The following is a 23,765-nucleotide window of genomic DNA, read 5'->3' as shown; positions in this document are numbered from 1 at the left end:
AATGTGATATAATAAACTATAATAATATGCTTTAAGGCTGGAACATCTGAGTTTAACTTATACTTCATACTGTGGTTATTTTTTCTATCTATCTATCTATCTATCTATCTATCTATCTATCTATCTATCTATCTATCTATCTATCTATCTATCTATCTATCTATCTATCTATCTATCTATCTATCTATCTATCTATCTCTCTATCTATCTATCTATCTATCTATCTATCTATCTATCTATCTATCTATCTATCTATCTATCTATCTATCTATCTATCTATCTCTCTATCTATCTATCTATCTATCTATCTATCTATCTATCTATCTATCTATCTATCTATCTATCTATCTATCTATCTATCTATCTATCTATCTATCTATCTATCTATCTATCTATCTATCTATCTCTCTCTCTCTCTCTCTCTCTCTCTCTCTCTCTATCTATCTATCTATCTATCTATCTATCTATCTATCTATCTATCTATCTATCTATCTATCTCTATCTATCTATCTATCTATCTATCTATCTATCTATCTATCTATCTATCTATCTATCTATCTATCTATCTATCTATCTATCTATCTATCTATCTATCTATCTCTCTCTCTATCTATCTATCTATCTATCTATCTATCTATCTATCTATCTATCTATCTATCTATCTATCTATCCATCCATCCATCCATCCATCCATCCATCCATCCATCCATCCATCCATCCATCCATTGTTCATTTATTTCTCTTCCGCCCCCCCGTCCCTCCACTTGGTTGCTCCCAGCCTGATCGGCCGCAGCCGCGGCGGCAGCAACGATCCCAGCCATGATCCCTTCTGTCGCTGATGATGACGAGGATGAAGCTCCGCGTTTCTGAATGAATTCACAGCCTGGGCTCCGCTGCTGCACGGCTGCTGGACGGATGCATCGCTTCCTGCCTTCCTTCCTTTCCTTCTTCTTCCTTTTGTTGATCGCACACTCAGATGCGCGGGATGCCTGTGATTATGGACGTGGTGTGTTTTCTGTGGATGCTGCCGTCGGTGTGGGCTGTGGAAGGTAAGCCTGTCTGCCTGCACAGATCTATGCTCATCTATCTGCTGCTGACATCAAGAGGAAGCCTGCGGGTGGAAAACATTCGATAAATGTATTATTCGAAGTATTATTATTATTATTGTTAATATTATTATTATTATTATTGTTATTATTATTATTATTATTATTATTGTTAATATTATCGTTATTTATGCTCCACCTGTGAGCCAGCAGCCTGATTTTGTAGGATTTGGGGAGATTCGGGGCCTACCTGCAGTACTCCTGTCAGCTTGTGCAAACTGGACCCAGCAGCTCAGAAAGTAACTCTGTAGCTCCTGGAGTTTGGTCCAAATCAGAACAAGCACAAATATTTATTCAGACTGTACATAAGGTAAAACAAAATGATAATGAAATGAATTAAAGAATTTCCTGCACGCAACACGGTGAAACTAATCAGTATCTGTGAAGAGTGAGATCATTTCATTCTTATCAAACAGCTGCTGGAAGCTGTTTATAATTAAACTTGTTTCAAATAAAACCTTAAATTATTGTTTATTTTAGGATAAACTATTCAATTTGTTCTCTGGAATCCTTGACATGAATATTTTTGAGTTCTCCGTCGTCTGGTTGGTTTTTCTGAGACAAATTGGTGTATATTTTTCCAAAGCTTCCTTCAGGGAAGGATTGCGTTGGGTAGATTTTCTACCAAAGTTATTTCAGTGATGAACTGTCATAAATGCTTTTTAGCACCAATTCTTCTGTTTTTATAAGTGACAGGACTGAAGTTAGTGTTGAAAATATGCTTCTGTCTGCAGGGCGTTAGACAACGGCTTTTGTTTGGAGCTGGAAGTTAATTGGTTGTTGATTTGTGACAGATTCTTAAAAACATAAACACAATTATCCAATGTTTAAATCTGTGAAGTTAGTTTTGCTTTTAATCAGTTTAAATTGAAAAGAAATTCAGCAGTAATATAAAGTCCGGTTAGCACTCAGCAGGGTTTGGTTTCATTTCGTCCATCTGAGACTATTTACTCTTTAAAAAGCTAATTTCATGCATTTTTAATTTAAAGAGGTAGTTCATAAAGTATCAGATGTTTTACTGAAAAATGCAAGGAGTTTTAAGGGCTTTGGTTCATATGTCACAATGAGCAATAAATCAATTAATAGCAAGATAAATTAAAATGAGCTCCATAATTTCCATTTCTCTTTTTTCTCTTTCTACCAAAAACTGGATGAAGAAAGTCTTCACTCTGATGCTTTTCATAGCTTTTTCTGAGGAATAATTTTGCTAAAAAGACTCCATAATTCTTTTTATTTGTTGTTTTGCTTATTTATTTTGGTTGTTCAAAATATCTTCCAGATCCAGTATTAAATGTTCATTTCAATTTAAAGTTTATTGATCTTTCAGAATGTTTTATTGCATTATTACTATCATGTTAGTTGAAAATGGTCTCAAAACAAAACTATTGTTCATTACAATAACTAATGGGACAATGTAACCTGTGGGACCATGCCTCACTGATAGGGGGCGGCGCTGAGCCCCAAAGACACAAGTGGCAATAAATAATAAATTTATTATTGTGACAGACCTATTCATATCTCCATCAGATATTTGGTAAGAGATGATAACAGGACAAGTGGCCACACACTCTCTCACACTGAAGGGCAGCGTAGAGTAACCAATGAACTGAACATGAAGGTTTTTGGACTGCGGGAACAAGCCGGAGTACCAGGAGAGAATCCATGAATACGCAGAGAGAACGTGTCGACCCCAGGCAGCGAGGCAGCAGAGCTACTAACAGCCAAGAACACACTGATAAAAATATCTGAGCACGTTATTCACGGCTCATCCTGAGAGCTTTCACACTCATTTAGTTCTTTCCACGTCTGGGTGAAGCAGTGTAGTGCTGCATCTTACCTCTGGGGGTGCTGTGTCACATATAGTGAATGAAGCAGACAGTTGTTCACATGCTTATCGCTGTTATTTACACGTGTTTTACATTTGTTGACGTTTTACAGTGTGATATATTTAATTAATATAAGTGGCATATTTAGTCCTTCTGTGGCCCTGAGGTGCAAACCACTACAACATTAATGAAACGGAAAGGGTGTTGTAGTGGTTTTATTAATGTTGTAGTGGTTTTGATAATGTTGTAGTGGTTTTATTAATGTTGTAGTGGTTTTATTAATGTTGTAGTGGTTTTGATAATGTTGTAGTGGTTTTGTTAATGTTGTAGTGGTTTTGTTAATGTTGTAGTGGTTTTGATAATGTTGTAGTGGTTTTATTAATGTTGTAGTGGTTTTCTTATGTTGTAGTGGTTTTGATAATGTGTAGTGGTTTTATTAATGTTGTAGTGGTTTTGTTAATGTTGAGTGGTTTTGTTCCGTTGTAGTGGTTTTCTTCATGTTGTCGTGGTTTTGCAATGTTGTAGTGGTTTTCTCTGTTGTCGTGGTTTTGTTCCTGTTGTCGTGGTTTCTTCCTGTTGTCGTGGTTTTGCTCCTGTTGTCGTGGTTTTGCTCCTGTTGTCGTGGTTTTGCTCCTGTTGTCGTGGTTTTGCTCCTTTGTCGTGGTTTTCTCTGTCGTGGTTTGCTCCTTTGTCGTGGTTGCTCCTGTTGTCGTGGTTTTCTTTGTTGTCGTGGTTTTCTGCTCCTGTTGTCGTGGTTTTGCTCCTGTTTGTCGTGGTTTTGTTCCTGTTGTCGTGGTTTGTTCTGTTGTCGTGGTTTTCTTCCTGTTGTCGTGGTTTTTGCTCCTGTTGTCGTGGTTTTGTTCCTGTTGTCGTGGTTTGTTCCGTTGTCCGTGGTTTTCTTCCTTGTCGTGGTTTCTTCCTGTTGTCGTGGTTTTGCTCCGGTTGTCGTGGTTTTGTTCCTGTTGTCGTGGTTTTGTTCCTGTTGGTCGTGGTTTTCTTCCTGTTGTCGTGGTTTTGTAATGTTGTATGGTTTTAGTTAGTGTTTTAATGTGTAGTGGTTTGCACCTCAGGACCACCGTATAAATGTGAAGTGAAAATGCGCCGAGTGAGGAAGAAAGTACCATTCCTCACTGATAGGGGGCAGCGCTGAGCCCCATAGACACAACAGGCAACAGGTGCTCTTCTTCACGCATTGAAAGACTGAAAACTATTGGAAAAAGAGAAAATAGAGTAAAACTTTATTAAAAGTGTGTGCATAAGACCCTGTCAAAAGCTGTTGTCATGAATGTCATCCTGTAAATAATGGCACTCTGAATGCAAAATTGCATTAAAACTTGCATTAAAAAGTCCATTAAGTGTTCATGACATGTTATGATATGTTCTGTGATGTTTAAGTCATGTCAGCCTTATGCACACTCCTTGAAGTGAAGAGTTACTGAGTCGCTGCTGCTCCACCAACACGGAGGCCTTAGTTTTCCACAGCACCTTCAGTCTGTCTCTGCTTGGTGAGCTGCTAATGTTTCTTCTTCTCCGTGTGAATTCAGGTCGCAATCTCAGTCACGTCTGAGCTTTTCTGCAGCTTGGTGCCAACCAGCCTTTCTTTTCATTTATCCATCACCTGAATGTGAGTCAGTCTGGATCCTTCATGGATCTTCTTCACCACAGCTGATGATGTTCCTGCACACTGACTGCGGTTTCATTACAAATATGCTCAAATCTTTGTCAATATTCCGCTAATGTCGGAAAAACAACTTCACAATTGAAAATCACATGTGAATACATTAATTTATGTGATAGGTTTAAAAAAACACGCCGTTGTCTCTGTACGATCCGTACCTTTGGCTCATTGCGCTGAAGAAATACTTCCGGATTATTCTTAAAATGTACATCAAAAAAGTGTAACATATTTATTCATATTAATTAAAATGCTATTTTAATCGATGCTTTAATTCTCTTAATGAATAGTTGTCATAATGTAGCTAAAAGATTATATGTAGAAAATTGTGTTGGACTCTAAGAACTGTTAGCTAGTGGTTACCGTCAGTGCGCCCCCTGGTGGACATAATAAAAAGCCCCTTATTTTATAATAATCATACATTTTATGAGACAAGCTAAATGTGTTATCGGATTACCGATCAGATACACTTATTTATTACTCTATTTTCCCTCACTTCTGATTATTGTACATTCATTCACGTGATTTGTTTTTTCCAGAGTCAGTCTTGTAAAAATCGGTTAAATTGTTTGAATCCTTATTTCTTGTTATTCTCTTTAAATTATATACTATTTTTACGATTACAATGACATGCAAAAGAAAAAGGAAACAAACATGTGACAATTAGCCGGATTGTCCTGCTACTTCCTGTCGTTTTCTTCTTCGTGGTTTAGCTGCTGAACACCTGTTCTAGTCATGTGACTCGTGTGACGTGAAAACAGTGTTTAATTGGAAAAAATAAAAACAACGTTGACTCAGCCACAAAATTACCTCAACCGTCAAAACGAAATTGGTATGTTTCCATTAAGCAAATTTATTTTAGAAATGTTGAATTGTGTAATTATTTGGTCGGTGGAAGCGCAGCTGCTGAGTTTGAGTCGCTGGTTGTCGTGTCTGCTGTGCCTGATGTACCTTACCATGAGTTTCTGTGCTGCAGCCCTCAGGGATCCTGTTCCTGTGCTCCAGATTGATGAGATTTATTGTAACATTTCTGTTCGTTGTGTGCCAGTAGAAGTGTATGTAATCAACATAATGTGCTTCTTGGGACACTTTTAGTCATCTCTGAGTGCAAACATGCAGAATCACGACACAACAGAGAGAGGATGTTCTCATCCTGGAGGTTTTATTATTTCTGTGTGCTGATAAATAATCCATGTGGAGAGAAAAAGGAGTGAAACACAAACTCATTTCAGCATCATTATATTGGTTTTCTCATGTTTTGAGAAAAAAATAAAAAGCCAATAACCCAAGGTTCACAGAAAAACACAAATGTCTAGATATTAAGTTAAAATCTTGTCTCTGTGTTTTGGTTTGGATAAAGATTTCCTGATAGGAATGACCTCAAAGCTCAAAAACTCTGAGGCATCGAGACATTCATTGTCCACTGATGCATCAGTTTTACTGTAGCATATATTCACTCCAGCATATTTTCTTTCCCAACGAGATCAGTAGCTTTAGTCCACGTTATTTCTACTTACTCAATCTGTAGCGGACAATCATATACCAGAACCCACTGGTTTCCCAACAGCTCAGCAAAATGTCCAGAAAATTAGTGATTCATGCAACATTAGCCTGAAATCATTTTTAATTTTATTCCAGAGCGTTTACTTTGACTGAGTAAGCTGATTCGGGCTTGATTGCATTAAAAATTGTCACGTAATCTTTCACATTTCTTTTTCTACATACAAAAGTCCTGAGCCGGAACCTTTATATTAGCATTTCCGATACGCCTGTTAATGTGACACACAAGCTACATCCGCTAACAGCAGCGAGGGACGAAGTCGTGTCACTCGGCCTGCTAGGGGTTAACTTCTGCTTCCAAACGATCTGATTGGACGCTGGAAAAAACGATCGTTGAATCAAGTTGTGCTAAAGGGAGTTAGCCTATCAGCAAAGCTGTTCAAGCCTAAAATAGCATCTCAGTGCTAAATGTGTAGCAGCTAAGGCTAATGTTAGCATCCGCATTTCTAAAGGAAGAATGATCAGAGATGATCTCTGCTCCAACCTGATGGTTGAAAAACCTGAAGAACAGATTAAAAACTGTAAATATTGTTATTATTCTTCAGCTCATATGTCTGTTTATTCATTTAGCTGCTAAAAGCTGCTGTCGTCGTCTGTGCGTCAGTTTTACAGACGTACCAGAAACACAATGGAAATGTTCCGGCTCTGAACTGTTTATGCAAAAAGAGAAAAGAAATGAAAAACATGTTTAGTTTTGTTAAAATTTTTAGCTTATTAAAATCAATGCAATTATTTAATTAAAGTTAACACATAAATTTCCTAATATAAATGCTTATTGTGAAGTACTGGGATCTGCTGTTACTGCTACAAAAGGTGCTGCAGGATATAAAATAAGATTTATGACCTTTATTAGTTTGAAGTTACTTTAGGGAAATTTATGATTTGATTTATTCATTTTCTGTGGAAAGATGCCAACATATTTGTCAGTTTGTATTATTAATGTCCTGATCCTGGATTGTTTGGGTTTTTCTGTGTTTGTATTTTGATCATTTCCTTCTTTTCTGTTTAGTTTCTTTGTTTATTCGTTTTGTTAACATCTCTAAATCATATTTCTGCCTCTGACTGCCTGCATCTTGGGTCCAACTACTCAGCAACACGACATATTGAGGATTTTACCTCAAAGCAGTAAAAATATGTGCGTGATCTCTTCTGCACTGCTCCTCATCGAGGCCAAAGGGAGATGAAACAATCAATCCTGAATATGATTGCTAAGGAGATAAAAGCTGACATCACTGCTCAGTTTTTTAGCATGTTTGTCGTCATGACGAGTTTTTCAAAATGAGCCGCTGGAAGCTAGCTAACAGCACCGCCGTGACGTGAAGCAGGGAGTTTTATGATGCGTCTCTGTTGGTTTGATCTATCATGACATATATTATGTGATGCAGCCTAGTAGGATTATGTGTGCTGGGCTTAGTTGGCCCAGTCTCTCCTCCTCTTTGGCCTACTTTTACTGAATCATGCAGGGGGACGGAAGCACAAGAGCGCCCTCTACATCCATGCAGCAGAACTGCAGGAACAGATGGAGCCAGTTGGAAGAATCAAAGCTAATTAACTACAGTCTGCAGGAAAAAAAGAAAAGATTAAATTCATGCATTTCTATTGTTTATAGTATTAAACCAAACATATTTTACAAAGCCAAGTCTTTGTGGAGCAAACTAGATTTTGGTTTGAACAGAAGATAATTTGTCAAGTTGATATAAAACAATTTCTATAAAAGTTTAGCAGGGATTCCTGGTATTTCAGGTGATTTCCAGCTGTTTTTCTGTCTGTACTGCTGGGAAAGAGGAGCAGCTCTAATAAATATGCAGCAGAAAGGAGAACGTCAGACACTAATGCACCTCGTCTCTCCATCTTCCACTAGAAGCTCCAGCTGTGCCGAGCCCACATGCATTTTAAATGTGGAACTGCGGCAGCGTCTTTCATTATTAACACACATTCACTCATGTATTTAATTCTCCTTCCCTCTGATTATGACGGATTTGTTTCTGCGTGTCATGTGCGGCTTGGGGAACATTTCCAAACATGCAGACAGCAAGAATATTTATCCAAAGCTTCAGATCCCGAGTGTTAATACATTTTTCATCAGGAGTGTATCCCAATTTCATTCAGCCACAAGCAGTTAGAGCGAGTCGTGTACAATTAGTGTCAAGTCAGTTGAATTTAGTTTTATTAGTGCCTGAGGTGCCCAAACTTTTTGCAATGGGTGCCACGACTCTCTTTAACTGACTAAACCCTCTGAATTGTAGTGAGGGGAGAACTAACATGAAAAGTAAAAGAAAAACTTCAAGTAAAATATTTGTACTTTGATGCAGTATCTAGTCAAAGTACTTTCCAACACAGAAAACAAAGCAAAATTATACTTTTTCTAAATGAATCCAGCTCCATGAGAGTGAGTTGGAGAAACTTTCCATCCACAAATTCAAAGTAATTTACTGAAGGTGATTTTTTTAAAGTCAACTTTCTATTTTCAATTAAATACCATTTTGTATTTACAGTGTAGTATCTTAATTTATCATTTTGTACCCCATGGATGGGATTATGGACAACAGAAAAATCTTTAAATTACTGATTAATAAGGGCTGAAATGATTAATCGTGATTAATCGATTAATGAAATATTCATCAACTAATTTAGTAATTGTATAATAGCTAAATAGAGTATAAAGTCATGAAAAAGTGCCTACTTGCTGAAAAAACATCATAATTAAAATAAAATTGAACAAACAATACAAACACTTTGCAAAATAGATAAATAAAAAATTTTTAAATGTACAAAAATCCTCAAATGACAGTTTTAGCTTCACACGGTTCAAATTCTGTAAATAAATAAATCTCCTTTTAAACAACTTTTGCTCTCCAAATATTAATTGATTAATAGAAAAATAATAATCAGCTTCTAGCTGCAGCTGCTAAATGTTATTGCAGTTTTTCTTACTTAAACAAGAAATTGAATTATTTGTTTATTTGCTTATTTTTAAAGACTTTTTGCATTAAAATGGCTTACGCGGTTTAAAGAAAATTTTGCAGAATGTCCCATTTTTTCATCCGATTAATTGATTAATCAATAAAACAATTAAGTTTTGGTCGATATTTTCCATCTTGTTGTTTGTACCGAACCTCCAGAATAAATCCTGGGTTCACAAACTCACATCTTCAATACGGACAGTTTAGAAACTCGAGGTACCAGCTAGTGAAGTTGTAAAAGCGTGTGATGATTTGTGTCTGCACACCAGGCTGTGCTGCAGCCAGCAGTGCTGCAGCAGAGATGAGAGAGAAACTTCCCCAGGAGCAGAGCGCTGCAGCCACAGTGCCTCTGAAGTGACTTTTTCTTTCGAAAATGGAAGATATGTGAATTAAAGCAACATTAAAAAGTGTCGCTACATGTGATTTCAATGCAATATTCTCAAACGAGACATTGATAATGGCGTCACAATGGAAGCTACTAAAAACACACTAAGCATGAAGCAGTTCGTGGGAATTTGAGTTTTGAACTGTGAGGGTGAATAGATTAATTTGAAATGTGCTGCAGGTCAGCGCTGGTGGCCTCTTTGTTCCTGCCTAACTGTGGCTCTAACACCTGGCTCTCCACTCGCTCCCTGCTCCTCATTAATCGCTGCTGACGCTAACAGGAAGCGATCACCCGGAAAAATGGGCCATTTGGTTGCAACAGTGCTGCTCACATGTTAGCATGGCTCCCGACCAGCCAAACCCTGGCAGTCATTTCCCAAAGTCCTGACTAATTATTTCAGTTTGAACTTGTTTCATTTTGCCGAACAAAGAAACAAAAATAAATTATTGACAATTGAAGACAACAGAATAAACAACACATTTTAACCTTTAACAGAAATAACCATGAGAAAAGTTGTGTGCAGCAGAAACCCGGCAGTTAGCGAACCTCAGAGACAAAAAAATCACAATCCAGGTTTTTATGGCCTGAATTAAACAACATCCTCTCTGGTTTGGTCAGAGGAGTTCCTGACTTTGACTGGTGTCCAGCTGCTGATAGCATTCAGCAAAACAGGCTAATAGCTGTAGTTCAATAAGCAATAAATCAATTAACTGCATGATAAATTCAAACAAGCTCAATAATTTCCATTTTTCCATTTTCTCTCTATTTTTCTACCAAAAACTGGAAGGTGTCTTCAGTCTGATACTTTGGTCTCAACTGTCCCTTTTTTTGAAGGACAGTTTTGTTTAAAGACTTTATAATTCATTTTATTTGTTCTTTCTGTTGTTTTGTTTGACTATTTTGGATATTTAAAATGTCTTCTAGTTCCAGTGTTAAAGATTCATTAGAATTGAAAGTTTATTGATCGTTCAGAATGTGTTCTTTCATTATTATGCCATTACCATTTTATTACTTGAAAATGGTCTCAAGCAAGAACATTATCATTTATTGCTATAACTAATTTATTGTTCAGCAGGATTTATTATTGTGACAAGCAAATCGGTGCCGTCGGTTTGAAACCATGGCGCTGAAACTCCATTTCTCTCTCTGTCCCAAACAAACATGGGGCCATACTTGTTTTTTTAAGCGTTTTTTGTGTTGTTCTGTTGCTGTTACAGCGCCACCAATTGGCCTGGCAGACCTCCTGCAGTGTTTTCAGTGGTACTGCCTCCTGGGCCCACATGTCTTACTAATCTTTTACAAAGATTTACAGAGTTCGTCTGCATGCAGGCAGAACCACATTTTGACCAGAAATGTTCTTTTTTTAAATCATATTCAACACAAAACTTTGAAAAGTATTTTCTGAATGAATTGAATAGTTTTATTACTTTAAGTTTTCCTGATTGCTAAAACTGATTTTAAATCTTCATGTGTCCAAATATATAAAAACACACACAGATGTTCATAGTGGATTTTATTACAACTGTATGCAACTTCACATGAAATCATTATTACATTTTTAATTGCAGTTTGTAAAAACTACACAATAATAACAGACATCAGACGTTGGGAAATGCTTCTTAATTATGTGATCAATATTAAAGGTCATGTTCATATTTTTTGTTTTTTTTTTCCATCCAATGAAACAGTGAAAGAACAAAAAAAAAGTTGAATTCTTTCTCAATCCTTTCCTCATTTTGTCTTTCCTGCAGAAGTTCTGATGGATTCAACGACAGCAACAGCAGAACTCGGCTGGACCACCTTCCCGTCACAAGGGGTGAGAGAAACAGTGAAACAAAGAGAAACTAAATGAAAGATAACATTTGTTGTTCTGTGTTTGTGTTTCTGTCTCAGTGGGAAGAAGTGAGTGGCTATGATGAACACATGAATACCATTCGGACGTACCAGGTCTGCAATGTTTTTAACAACAGCCAGAACAACTGGATCCGGACCCGGTTCATCCAGCGCCGCGGCGCTCAGCGCATCCACGTCCAGATGAAGTTCTCAGTGCGGGACTGCAGCTCCATTCCCAACATTCCCGGCTCCTGCAAGGAGACCTTCAACCTTTACTACTACGAGTCGGACTCCGACGTGGCCAGCAAAGCTTTCCCGCCCTGGATGGAGAACCCCTGGGTGAAGGTGGACACGATAGCCGCCGACGAAAGCTTCTCCCAGGTGGAGCTGGGAGGACGCATAATGAAGATCAACAGCGAAGTTCGAAGTTTCGGACCCGTTTCTCGTAAGGGATTCTACTTGGCTTTCCAGGATTACGGCGCCTGCATGTCCATCATTGCCGTCAAGGTGTACTACAGGAAATGTCCGCGGGTGATCCAGAACGGGGCGGTATTCCCTGAGACCCTGTCCGGAGCGGAGAGCACCTCTCTGGTGGCGGCCAGGGGAGTGTGTGTCCCCAACGGGGAGGAGGTGGACGTTCCCATCAAGCTTTACTGCAACGGGGACGGGGAGTGGATGGTTCCCATCGGCCGCTGCATGTGTAAGGCCGGACACGAGGCGCTGGAGAACGGCACACTTTGCCAAGGTAAGGAAGATGTTGCTGTCTGTATTCAGGCATGATGCTGCAGAGGACATTTCCTTAAAGGGGCAGTATCATGTGTTTTCCAGGCACATAGAATAATCAAGTCACTATGTTACCTTCAATTGCTATAAAAAATATAGCTATAAATATCAAATGTGACTTAAGTTTGACTTCTTAACTTAACTCATATAAATTGGACCTCTGTCTCTTTAAAAACTCCTGCTGTTTCCTCTGTTAACCCTTTAACACCGTTTTATCAGCGTTGCTGAGAAGTAGCTCCTATGATGAGCTCAGCTCAGGTGTTTGCTAATTGCTGCTGACTAGTCTGAAGGAGCTGAGTGGGGGAGGAGCTGCGCCTTGGAGGCGGGGCTGCGTCCGCCAGGCGTTTTGCACAGCTGAATGGTTGCCATGGAGATGAAAGGATTTCTCAAACTTGCATGAAAGAATCAAAACAACACTCTAGTTTTGTTTATGATGAAGGAAAAACATTATAACATATAAGTTGATTTTACATGATACTGCCCCTTTAAGATTATGTCGTGAATTTTTTGTAACTTTTATTCATTTTGTCTGCTGAATTGGGACACTATACATTATAAAACATTTTGAACAACACTAATGTGACTGCACCAATTACAGCTGTAACTGTTTGTTGCTATGGCAATGGTACCGCCTGAACGACCCAAAGTGAATAAAGATTTAAATCAGGGGTGTCTAAACTTTCTGTCATGTGAGCCAAAATCATCAGGTTAAAAGTAAGAAATTAGAAAATCTAAAATAAAGTAGGCTGATTTAATTATTTTGTAGGAAAACAATGTTATTTATTGAAGATCTAAAATGTAAGAAATATTTCGCATGTTTGCTAGATTATTCTTTGATGGGAAGAATAATCCAGAAAGGAGAAAGAAAGGAAACTTAGGGGCAAACCAATAATCATGATACATTAAATAATTATATCATTTACAGTGTAAGTTTGAATCCCACACTGTAAAAAAAGTCACTAATTTACGGCATCGAACCATAAATTAGAGACGTTTTTTTTACAGTGTATGGAATGTATTATGTAAGGATGATTTTCCATAGAAATTTGTGGAGTTAGTAAATTCACCATTTTCATTATGTCAGACTGATGTTTTTATAAAAATTGATTCCTTGGCAATAATTAACAGTGTGATATTTATTTAGTAACAGAGACCTTCCCATTATGCATACATGTACTAACATTTTACATTTTCTACAGTTTGTCAGTGTAGGATTAGACTGCTGCTGCAAAACCTGAATTTGTTTTCAGGTTTTTTTGTCATTATTTTCAGGTCTGCTGGTGAGAGTAAAGTTTACAGGATTTACAGTTTGATTATAATTTAAAACAAACATTTTTCTTCTGCTCCTTTCACCCTGATTGCATCCCATGTTCTAACATTTTGAGATATGAAAAGTGACAGCATCTGTCGGGGTCTCTGTAACTGTCATGTTAATGAGCTGACCTTTCTCAGACGCAGACATGATCAGGCCTTATGCTTTCTGGAGAAACTCTGAGCAAGAAAGAAACGCAGAAATATTGTTTTCAGAACATGTCAGGCTCTGATGTGTGTGTCAGGACTGTTTACGTAACAACAAGCAGAAACGATGCAAAGTGGCGCCATGTGACCATGTTCAGCTTGTCTGCTGCTCGTTTTCCTTCCTGAGCCTGGAGTTGTCTGCTCTTTCTCCAGCTTGTGTGTCGGGTTTCTTCAAAGCTGCACAGGGAGATGAGAAATGCCTGCAGTGTCCCATAAACAGCCGAACCATCAGCGACGGAGCAACCAACTGCATCTGTCGTAACGGCTACTACCGCGCTGACGCCGACCCGCCCCGGATGCCGTGCACCAGTACGTAAACACTCTGCAACGGTGCAGAGCACAAAACACATCCGACTGATGATGATGATGATGATGATGATGATGATGATGATGATGAATGAATAATCAGAGTTGGGTAGTTACATTTACTCAGTTGCGTTTTCTTCAGTAACATTTTTGAAAACAAGTATTTTTACTACTACTGTAGTACTTTTATTATGAAGTATCTTTACTTTTATTTGAGTAAAATGTTTGGATTCTCTGAATGAAAAACAACCAAAAAACAGACACACACCTGCAGAGTTTTTGTCAAAGTTTAATAAGTTTGTATTGAAAAAAAAGTCTTTGTTACTTCTATGAATTATTGTCACTTTGGTCCTTAAAATACCAACATTTCCACTTAACTTTATATTTGGGTCTGTCTAATGATGCTATTCTAAAATATTAAATGATTGATAATTTGATCAGTTACTCAGTACTTGACTTTTTACCAAATACTTTTTCACTCTTGAATAATTTCTTGGACGGCTGCTTTTTTCTTTACTTGAGTAAAAATATGTTGAAGCAGTGCTACTCTTACTTGAGTATAATTTTGGGTTCTCTACTCTGTACACATTAATAATCTGACGACATGAATAAGTAGAATGATGTTTGATTCAGCATTTATTTTAATTAGTGTGACCATCCTCCAACATTTGGAGACTCTCCTTCTGAAAAAAACTCCTGAATCAAATGAATGCTTAAAGCTGCAGTTTGTAATATTTATTTAAAAATGTTTTTCTACACATTTGCTAAAACTGTCACCCTGTCGTGACACTGTAATATGAGGCAGATAATCTGTGAAAAGATTAATCTTCTCCACCTCCTTCCTGAGCTTCTATTGTCATCTAAAGAAATTAACCAAAAACAACCAATCAGAGCCAGGAGGAGGGGCTTAGCGCTGTCAATCAATGCTAAACAACTCACCGTTTTATCAGTGGCCAATTATAAACTTTAATATTGTTGTTTTGAGAATGTTTTCAAGTAATATATTGATAATGCTGTAATAATGCAGCCTCTCAAAGTCCAATAAATCTAAATTTTGTAAAGAACATTTTAACACTGGAGCTGGAAGATATTTTAAATATCTAAAAATAAAACACTACAACCAAAAACAATAAATAAAAAATAAAATCCACTTGCAGTTCAATTCAGCTTATTTATGTAGCGACAATTTACTATAAATGTCGTCTGAAGGCACTTTAGAGAAAAAATGTTTAAATTAAACCAAAACCATAAATTAAACGGATTATGATGTTTCTGTAAACAAAAATGCCTTTCTAAAAATATTAATCATCAGAATGGAAATGATCAAGCTCATTGTAATTATCAGAACTGTTTAATTATAAGTCATAAGTAGTCTGAGCTCACAGTTTGGAAAAGTCCTTTAGGTCATTTTGTGAGGATGTTCGGCTGGTTTGTTGTGTAACTCTTCTTCCCCTCCAGCTGTTCCTTCAGCGCCACAGCGGGTCATCTCCATGGTGAATGAAACGTCTGTGAAGCTGGAGTGGAGCCCGCCGCTGGAGAGCGGAGGCCGAGAGGACGTCGTCTACAACATCATCTGTAAGAGCTGCGACAGCCGGCGGGGCAGCTGCACCCGCTGCGGAGACAACGTCCAGTTTGTCCCGCGGCAGCTCGGCCTGACGGACACCGGCGTCCGCATCAGCGACCTGCTGGCTCACACCCAGTACACCTTTGAGATTCAAGCTGTGAACGGAGTGTCTGACCAGAGTCCGTATTCGCCACAGTACACGTCCGCCAACATCACCACCAACCAGGCCGGTTAGTGAACATCTTTCAGATCTGTTTCATCCATCAAGATCCAACGGGACAGAAGAAAAAAAGACATTTCCTGTCAGAAACTTGATAATTCTTCTTCTGTCACAAATGGGAGTTGAGATGGGAGATGGTGTCTTTCTCATAAGGGCAGACGGTTCCATTGACCATTGACATATTCTACACCATCATATGCATAGAAAGACAAGGGCAGTTGTGGACAAACTTCTGCTAATCCTTAAATAGCAGAGCTAATTTTTTAACTTTAAAAAGAAGTTAGCTAGAGTTTCCAAAGTTAGCTTTGAAAATAAGTTAGGCAAAGGTAGAAAGACAAAGTGCAGCGTTTTATCCGTTAATAGCAGAGGTTTTTCATTTAGCGCTTCAGCTAACTTTGAAAATACGCTAGCTAAACATGGAAGTTGGTCTCCTTGGTGGAGAGCACACTGAGGGTTTGTGACCAAGCGTTCAACTTGAAGTCTCAGAATCGTTTGTCTCTTGTGCTCTTTCTGTGGCTTTGTCTCATTTTTTCTCTAACTTAGCATTTTTCTGGTTTCTTCTCAGCACCATCTGCAGTGTCCATCATCCACCAAGTTAGCAGAACTCCCAACAGCATCACCCTGTCCTGGTCTCAGCCCGATCAGCCTAACGGTGTTATCCTGGACTATGAACTCCAGTATTATGAGAAGGTACATCCGTCCTGACTGGGTCCGTCTTTCCCTGCAACATTTGTAGAGGGGTTTTAGGTTCTGGACGGAGAACAGTCATAGCTTGAATTGTTTTGTCTGTTTCAGAACTTGGCCGAATTTAACTCCTCTCTGATAAGGAGTCAGACCAACACAGCAGTCATACAGGCCTTAAAGCCTGGAACCATCTACGTCTTCCAGGTCCGAGCTCGAACTGTCGCTGGATTTGGAAGCTTCAGCGGCAAAATGTACTTCCAAACCATTACTATGGGTAAGACCTCTTGTGTCTGCCTGAAGGATGTAAATAACCTTTACATTTCTGTCAACACGCTGATATCTGTGTGTGTGCATTCGTGTGTGTGTGTGGGTGTGTGTGTGCATTCGTGTGTGTGTGTGCATTCGTGTGTGTGTGCATTCGTGTGTGTGTGTGTGTGTGTGTTGTATGAACCCACTGGTAAAGAGGAAGGTTGAATTATGCCAAATCCCACAGTCTTTTATTTCTCTCTGGCCTCCACTGGAGTCTGTAGAAGGTGGTTCTAAAGTCAGTTGAAGTTGTTTAGAGAAATTTTGGAATAAAAATGTCGCATAAAGACTGAATCCACTAAGACAGGCAACGATTGGCTCAGAGATTTTCAACCAACAGACACTGAGAGTAAAGTCGCCTCTGGACAGATCAGAAATCTGTGTTTCTAGTTTCTCTTGAGAAGTCGAAGCTCTTCCATTGCTAAGTGTCTCTATTGGATATGAAATGTTATGTTGATTCTGTCCGCTGTCCTTCACACGTCCAACATGACCAGGATGTAAAAAGTCTTAAATTCAATAGAAAATATGTAAATTGACCTAAAAAAGATAATCACAGGTCCTAAATGTTGTCGTGGCAGGACTATTTAATCACATATATTGTATGTAGTTTATTTTCTTCATGGGATTTTTCTTTCAAGCAGAAGTTTGAGTCGCAGACACCGGCGTATGTTCTGTTGAGGCTAGCTAGCCTCAGCTGCCTCTGGCTAGCTAGCAGGTTAGCTTTTTGCGTCTATCATTAAATTATAAATTATTGCCAGTTAGCTAGACAGCGTTCAACTTTTCTGTACGATGCTCTGTGCATTCTGTGTAAAAAAGCTTGCTACTACTACATAAAATATGCAAATCTTTTTTGTAGATTTCTCTCATGACACAGGTCTTAAATTTAAGTCATAATGGCCTTAAAATAGGTTTTAAAAGGCTTAAGCTTGAGTTGGTGAAACCAACGTAAACCCTGTAATAGACGCAGATTGTGGATTTAATTGGTTTTCCTCTTCTTGGACTTTTAAACTGGATAGTTTCTGATGCGGTGGGGTGTGGAAAGCTCTATAAGGTCCAATCAAAACACTGAACTCCTCTAATTCATTTATGGCCTGAGGTGTTAGCCCATCAGGGTCTGGCATTTATGTTGTGCCAAAATCTAGAAGTCAAGTTGTGAGAATCCTTGCAACATAATGGAGGATGAAAGTCTGTGGTTAGTGAAACCACAGGCAGTGAAAGGTGGAAGCAGACGTGCTCAGTCTGGCCGGCCAACATGTTTTAGACGCTGTATCTCAGTCAGCTCCAGTGTTTATCTTTTGTCTGCTTTTGTTGTTTAGAAGAGTATAACTCCAGTATCCAGGAGAAGCTACCTCTCATCATCGGTTCGTCTGCAGCAGGAGTTGTCTTTATCATCGCCATGACTGTTGTCATAATCGTTTGTCGCAGGTGAGGCATTATTTGATGGTACAGGTAAATAAACTCGGGCAGCGGAGTAAGAACTAGTGAGCTATACTTCTAGGACTCACATGCATCTAAATGCATCTAATTTTCTTTTGGTGCTATATACATGTAACATAGACACATTGTTTTTATCTGTAGACATTTTTACCTTAAAGATCTTTGTTTTTCCTCATCAGGAGGAGTTCAGACAGACCAGAATCAGAGTACTCCGACAAACTCCAACATTACACCAGTGGCCACAGTAAGCAGCTGATTCACTCTTCTGTCTCGTCCAACAGCTATAAAGATTAAAAGCCGTCTTTAGTGAGATGGGGTTCAGTTTTGGCTGCTCCTAACTTTGAGGTTTTTTATGCATCTCTGCTGCTTTTCCGTTTCTCTCTATGACAGTTTCCCCAGGAGTGAAAATCTACATTGATCCCTTCACATATGAAGATCCCAATGAAGCTGTAAGAGAGTTTGCCAAAGAGATCGACATTTCCTGCGTCAAGATAGAGCAGGTCATTGGTGCAGGTAAAGAGACAATAAATCAGAAACACAATGTTTGAGGATAAACTGGAATATTAGGAGCTTTGCTGTTTGGCTCAACTCTTTCTTCACAGAGATCTTAATGAGAGACCTCTTTGTCCTTTTCCAAACTGCCAACTCGTCTTTCTGATAGGTGAGTTTGGGGAGGTATGCAGTGGAAACCTGCGGCAGCCTGGGAAAAGAGAGATGCTGGTGGCCATCAAGACGCTGAAGGCGGGCTACACTGAGCGCCAGAGGCGGGACTTCCTGAGTGAGGCATCCATCATGGGCCAGTTTGACCATCCGAACATCATCCATCTGGAGGGGGTGGTGACCAAGAGCAGCCCAGTGATGATCATCACAGAGTTCATGGAGAACGGGTCCCTGGACTCCTTTCTTAGGGTAATGCTACCACATCATACACTCAAAGATACGCCTTACCAACATACTGTGAGCAGAGTTAACTCTTGGTCTGTTCATACGGATGATAACCAGTAAGACAAAGTGACACTGATAAGCTTGCTTTATGCTTGATGCATGAACACTCTGTGTGGAAAATAGATGCTAACACAACTTTCGAAACATTTGTACTCTGTGGTTTGTCCTCTCTGCAGCCCATGTCCTGCTAAACTAGATTCTGACTTGAAAAGTCGAATTAATTTACCGTCGGTATCTTAAGGTGTTTTCAGACCTGATAGTCCGGTAGACTCTGTTCGATTGGGGACCAAAATAGAAACATCTATTGGAACCAAAACGTCTCCAGCTGCTGTGGTTCTCTTTCTGCCTGTTCCTCTGTAGACCACTTCCTGCTTTTGTTTCGGTCTCCAGTCCGCTTGGTGTTCACATATGAATTCAAACCGAACCAGAGTTCGTTTCAACCAAACCCAGACTGAGGTGGACCAGAGTTCACTTTTTTGGTCCAATTACACTTTCACACTTCCCCAAATGAACCGGACCGTCTAGACAAATGGATTGTAGTTGGATTAAAGTGGGCCAAACATAACTGGTGTGAATGCACCATTAGAAAGTGCCCTTATGCAATTATGGTGCTCTTATAGAGCCAAAACCTGGTAAATCAATCTGACTTGACAGCAATGACACATTCAGAGTAAATTTATGTAGTTTTTCTCTTTCCAAAAGCAAAACGATGGGCAGTTCACTGTGATCCAGCTGGTGGGGATGCTGCGCGGCATCGCAGCAGGAATGAAATACCTTTGTGAGATGAACTACGTTCATCGAGACCTGGCTGCCAGGAACATCCTGGTGAACAGCAACCTGGTGTGTAAAGTGTCCGACTTTGGCCTATCGCGTTTCCTGGAGGACGACACGTCCGACCCAACATACACCAGCTCTTTGGTGAGTCCTTACTGAAGAATAAAAGTACTTGTGATGAATTCATTTTCAATTGGTGGCAAATTTCCTACGTCTTTCCTCCCTGTTAGGGAGGAAAGATTCCCATTCGGTGGACGGCTCCTGAGGCCATTCAGTACAGGAAGTTCACCTCCTCCAGTGACTGCTGGAGCTACGGCATAGTCATGTGGGAGGTGATGTCATATGGTGAACGGCCGTACTGGGACATGAGCAACCAAGATGTAAGTAAATCAATACTGTAAGTAGATCAATACTGAAAGTGTTCAAAGTGCTTTACATCATGAAAACATAAAAACATCATTTGACATTACATTTTGTCAAATGCCATCATTAAAATCATCAACACATAAAATATGTTGGTCAATGTTTCAGTTATTGTTAATCAGAAGTGACTCTAAACAGATGGGATTTTAGTCTAGATTTAACGGCAGTCAGTGTTTCGGCTGCTTTGCTGTTTTCTGGAAGTTTGTTCCAGATCTGTGGTGCATAGAAGCTGAATGCTGCTTCTCCATGTTTAGTTCTGGTTCTGGATGCAGAGCAGAACCAGAACCAGGAGACCTGAGAGGTCTGGAAGGTTGATCCACCAGCAGCAGATCTTTGATGTGTTTTGGTGCTAATCTCTTGACAGCAGTGTGAATTTTCATCTGTTTGGGCTTTTGCAGGTAATCAATGCCATAGAGCAGGACTACAGGCTGCCGGCTCCGATGGACTGTCCGAGCGCGCTGCATCAGCTGATGCTTGACTGCTGGCAGAAAGATCGCAACAATCGGCCGAAATTCAGTCAGACCGTCAGCACACTTGACAAGATGATCCGCAACCCCAACACCCTCAAGACCACAACGCCGCTGTCGTCCTGGTGGGCAGACAGGCGCTTCACACCCGGACCGGCCCATACTCGCTCACTAATCATGTCTCTATTCTGTTCTGGGTTTTTTGCACCAGTGTTCACTTACCGCTGCTGGACCGCAGCACCCCGGACTTCACCTCCTTGAGCACGGTGGACGAGTGGCTGGAGGCCATCAAGATGGGCCAGTACAAGGAGAACTTTGCCAACGAAGGCTTCAGCAGCTTCGACGTGGTTTCTCAGATGACCATGGAGTACGCTGGTTACCCCTCATACATCCACCGACACATTTCAGATCGGTTTATTGACGCAGCACGTTTAAAAGAACCTTAGCAATAAGTAAAACCTTTAGGTATAAAACCAAAATATATTTAAATAAAATTTACGTGTAGAAGGACTTTCCGGTTAAAACCAGAGTAAAGAGGGTTAAGATATTAAAGGTGGGATAGGAAATAACTGCAGCTAATTCTAAAATGCTACACAAATATGACTACATTTCTTAGAAGCAGAGGTTTTCTGGAACTACTGGCCTTTATTTTACAGAATAAAGAGAAGTGGAAGGACATGCAGCCCAGAGTTCAGGAATGGATCAAAATTAAAATATTGAAATAAGAATATCAATATTAGTGCAGTTTTTCTAAAAATGTGTTAAAACATATACATTATTTAATTATGTTATAACTACCCACCCAGTATTTTTTCACAAATAGAGGAGATGCTGTTGGCTGCTTTAATCAGCTGAAAGATGAACACAGGAAGTAGGTTGAGACTCTTATTGTGAAGGGGTCAGCATGCCTCTGTACATTTTATAATTTTAGTGATGTAAAATTGCCATGCTTTATGCAAAAAATGATTATTTTTGTTATTAATTATTCTATGAATTATTCTGACGATTAATTGTATTTAAAAATTGACACATTCTGCAGATTTTTTATTTAATGCAGAATTTAAACAAAGCGAAACTAAAATTGCCACTTGATGTTTTGGGTAGGACAAATTTGCATACTAAACTTTTTATATATATTCTAAATGCAAAATGTGTATATATTTGTACAGTTTTGGCTTAATTAGTGTTTTGAGGGTCTTGTTCTTTCAGCAGTTGGCCTTTTTATTCTGTTAGCAATTAATCTCTTTCTAAATTTCTATGATCGATTAATCCGATTAGTCGCTTCAGCCCTAACCCTCATTTTATTTTTTCTGCCTCAGTTACTCAGAATCAGTCTTGTTTTTTTTTAGGGACATCGTTAGGATAGGCGTGACGCTGGCCGGCCACCAGAAGAAGATCCTGAACAGCATCCAGGCTATGAGGGCGCAGATGAACCAGATTACCTCAGTGGAGGTGTGATTCCACGGACCCGCCCGCTCGGGCTTTGCTCACCGCAGGAGGCCAGCATCCTCCCGAACTTGTGAGGAGAGCCACCAGCATCCATCCAAACTGTGACCTCACCGTACCTCCCTACAGACTCCACCCATCCGGGTCCGTTGCTCGGCAGCGCAGAGACGTTGGCTTGTTGTTGTGGCAGCTGCTGCGTTCAGGTAACGGTACATTCAGGGGCTTCGAGTTGCAGTCGACCTGCGGCCGTTAGAGATGATACTCTGTTTCTACTCAACACCTCCACCACCGAGTTCCTTTACTGAGCAACAAGAAAGTGCGTCCAACATGACCTGGCAGTTCCAGTTTAAGGTTGACTTGATCTCATCAGACCTCATGTGGTGCTTTTGGTGGCAGTCGGACTTCGAGGCCTTAAACATCACAGACAATCAGCTGAAGGGAACATCTGGACTGACTGACATCTGTCTCTTCACTCCTCCGGCTCTCTTTTCTACACGTTTTACCAATCAGATTTCCTGACTGTTGGTTGTGGCTGAGGGCAGTTTTCAGTTTTTGGGACGTTATTTATTTTAATATTTAAAGGGGCAGTACTATATAAAATCTCTCTTTTTTTTAAGGTTTATGTCATGTGATAATGTTATTCCCTCGTCAAAAACAAACCTGGAGTGTTGATTTTATTCTATTATGAGAAATCCTTTAATCTCCATGGCAACCATTCAGCTGTGCAAAACATGCAGGTGGACCTAGCCCCGCCTTTGAGGTGTAGCTCCTCCCCTTTCATATCCTTCAGACTAGCCAGTAGCAATTAGCAAACACCTGGTGGAACAGCTGAGCTCATTATAGGAGCTACTTCTCAGAGCAACGCTGTTAAAAACGTTAAAGGTTTCATAGAGGAGCCATGTTGGGATGACTTCCTGGATTCTGAGCTTCAGAAAGAGTTTTTAAAGAGACACAGGCCCAATTTCAAGACATTAAACTGAGAAGTCAAATTTCTTTTAAGTTATATTTGATATGTAGTATTTTAAGATCAATTGAAGTTAACATAGTTAGTGGTTTATGCTAGAAAATGGCTCTATATGCCTGGAAAACACATGGCACCACCCCTTTAATAGGTGAATCTTAAATCCTGCAGGAACACATCAATAATTGAAACTCTTAGACGCACCTGCCTGTTTTATACAAAAACTCATCTTACACAGACTGGTTAAACTTCAGTACCTTTTTGCTGCTTATTTTCTTTTTTATCTTATTCTAACCAAAACTCTTCCTGGTTCAACTCACTGAGTTTAAATTAAATGAAGTTAGACGCCTGCACCGCAACGACTGGAAGGTTTTAATGTTTTATTTACACTGCTGGTTCCTAATTACACACAACTCACAACAGAGAAATTCACTGTTGAGACTTAATCCATTAATTTGAGTTAAAACGGTCGTATTTATATCCATTCACATGATGCTCTAAAAAAACAGATTTAGGTTGATAATTTAAAGGTTTCTGTGAGGCAGGGTGTCTGCAACCTGAACTGTTTGGTTTTAATTATTAA

The 23,765-nt window shown here is 39.4% G+C and overlaps 1 protein-coding gene across 1 annotated transcript; it reads left to right on the top strand.

Moving 5' to 3' along the window:
- The first annotated feature begins 779 nt into the window (after window positions 1-779).
- Window positions 780-22,829, top strand: LOC102223554 (ephrin type-B receptor 2-like). The gene is made up of 16 exons (XM_005801877.2): window positions 780-1,049; window positions 11,267-11,331; window positions 11,409-12,093; window positions 13,803-13,958; window positions 15,414-15,749; window positions 16,305-16,429; window positions 16,535-16,697; window positions 18,046-18,154; window positions 18,346-18,410; window positions 18,557-18,679; window positions 18,828-19,075; window positions 19,814-20,029; window positions 20,116-20,265; window positions 20,707-20,900; window positions 20,987-21,142; window positions 22,125-22,829. The coding sequence occupies exons 1-16, from the start codon at window positions 977-979 to the stop codon at window positions 22,231-22,233; spliced, it is 2,973 nt and encodes a 990-aa protein (XP_005801934.2). The 5' UTR covers window positions 780-976; the 3' UTR covers window positions 22,234-22,829.
- Window positions 22,830-23,765: the final 936 nt, after the last annotated feature.

Source organism: Xiphophorus maculatus, chromosome 1 (genome assembly GCF_002775205.1).
Source record: "Xiphophorus maculatus strain JP 163 A chromosome 1, X_maculatus-5.0-male, whole genome shotgun sequence".
Taxonomy (NCBI): domain Eukaryota; kingdom Metazoa; phylum Chordata; class Actinopteri; order Cyprinodontiformes; family Poeciliidae; genus Xiphophorus; species Xiphophorus maculatus.
This window is presented reverse-complemented; position numbering and strand designations above follow the sequence as displayed.

What these genes read in the sequence shown, in the direction of transcription:
- LOC102223554 (XM_005801877.2), top strand. Translation starts at nt 977, where the DNA reads ATGCGCGGGATGCCTGTGATTATGGACGTGGTGTGTTTTCTGTGGATG. An exon ending in CCACCTTCCCGTCACAAGGG is followed by an intron (nt 11,332 to 11,408) that starts GTGAGAGAAACA and finishes TTTCTGTCTCAG; the next exon opens with TGGGAAGAAGTGAGTGGCTA. An exon ending in AGAGCAGGTCATTGGTGCAG is followed by an intron (nt 18,680 to 18,827) that starts GTAAAGAGACAA and finishes TCTTTCTGATAG; the next exon opens with GTGAGTTTGGGGAGGTATGC.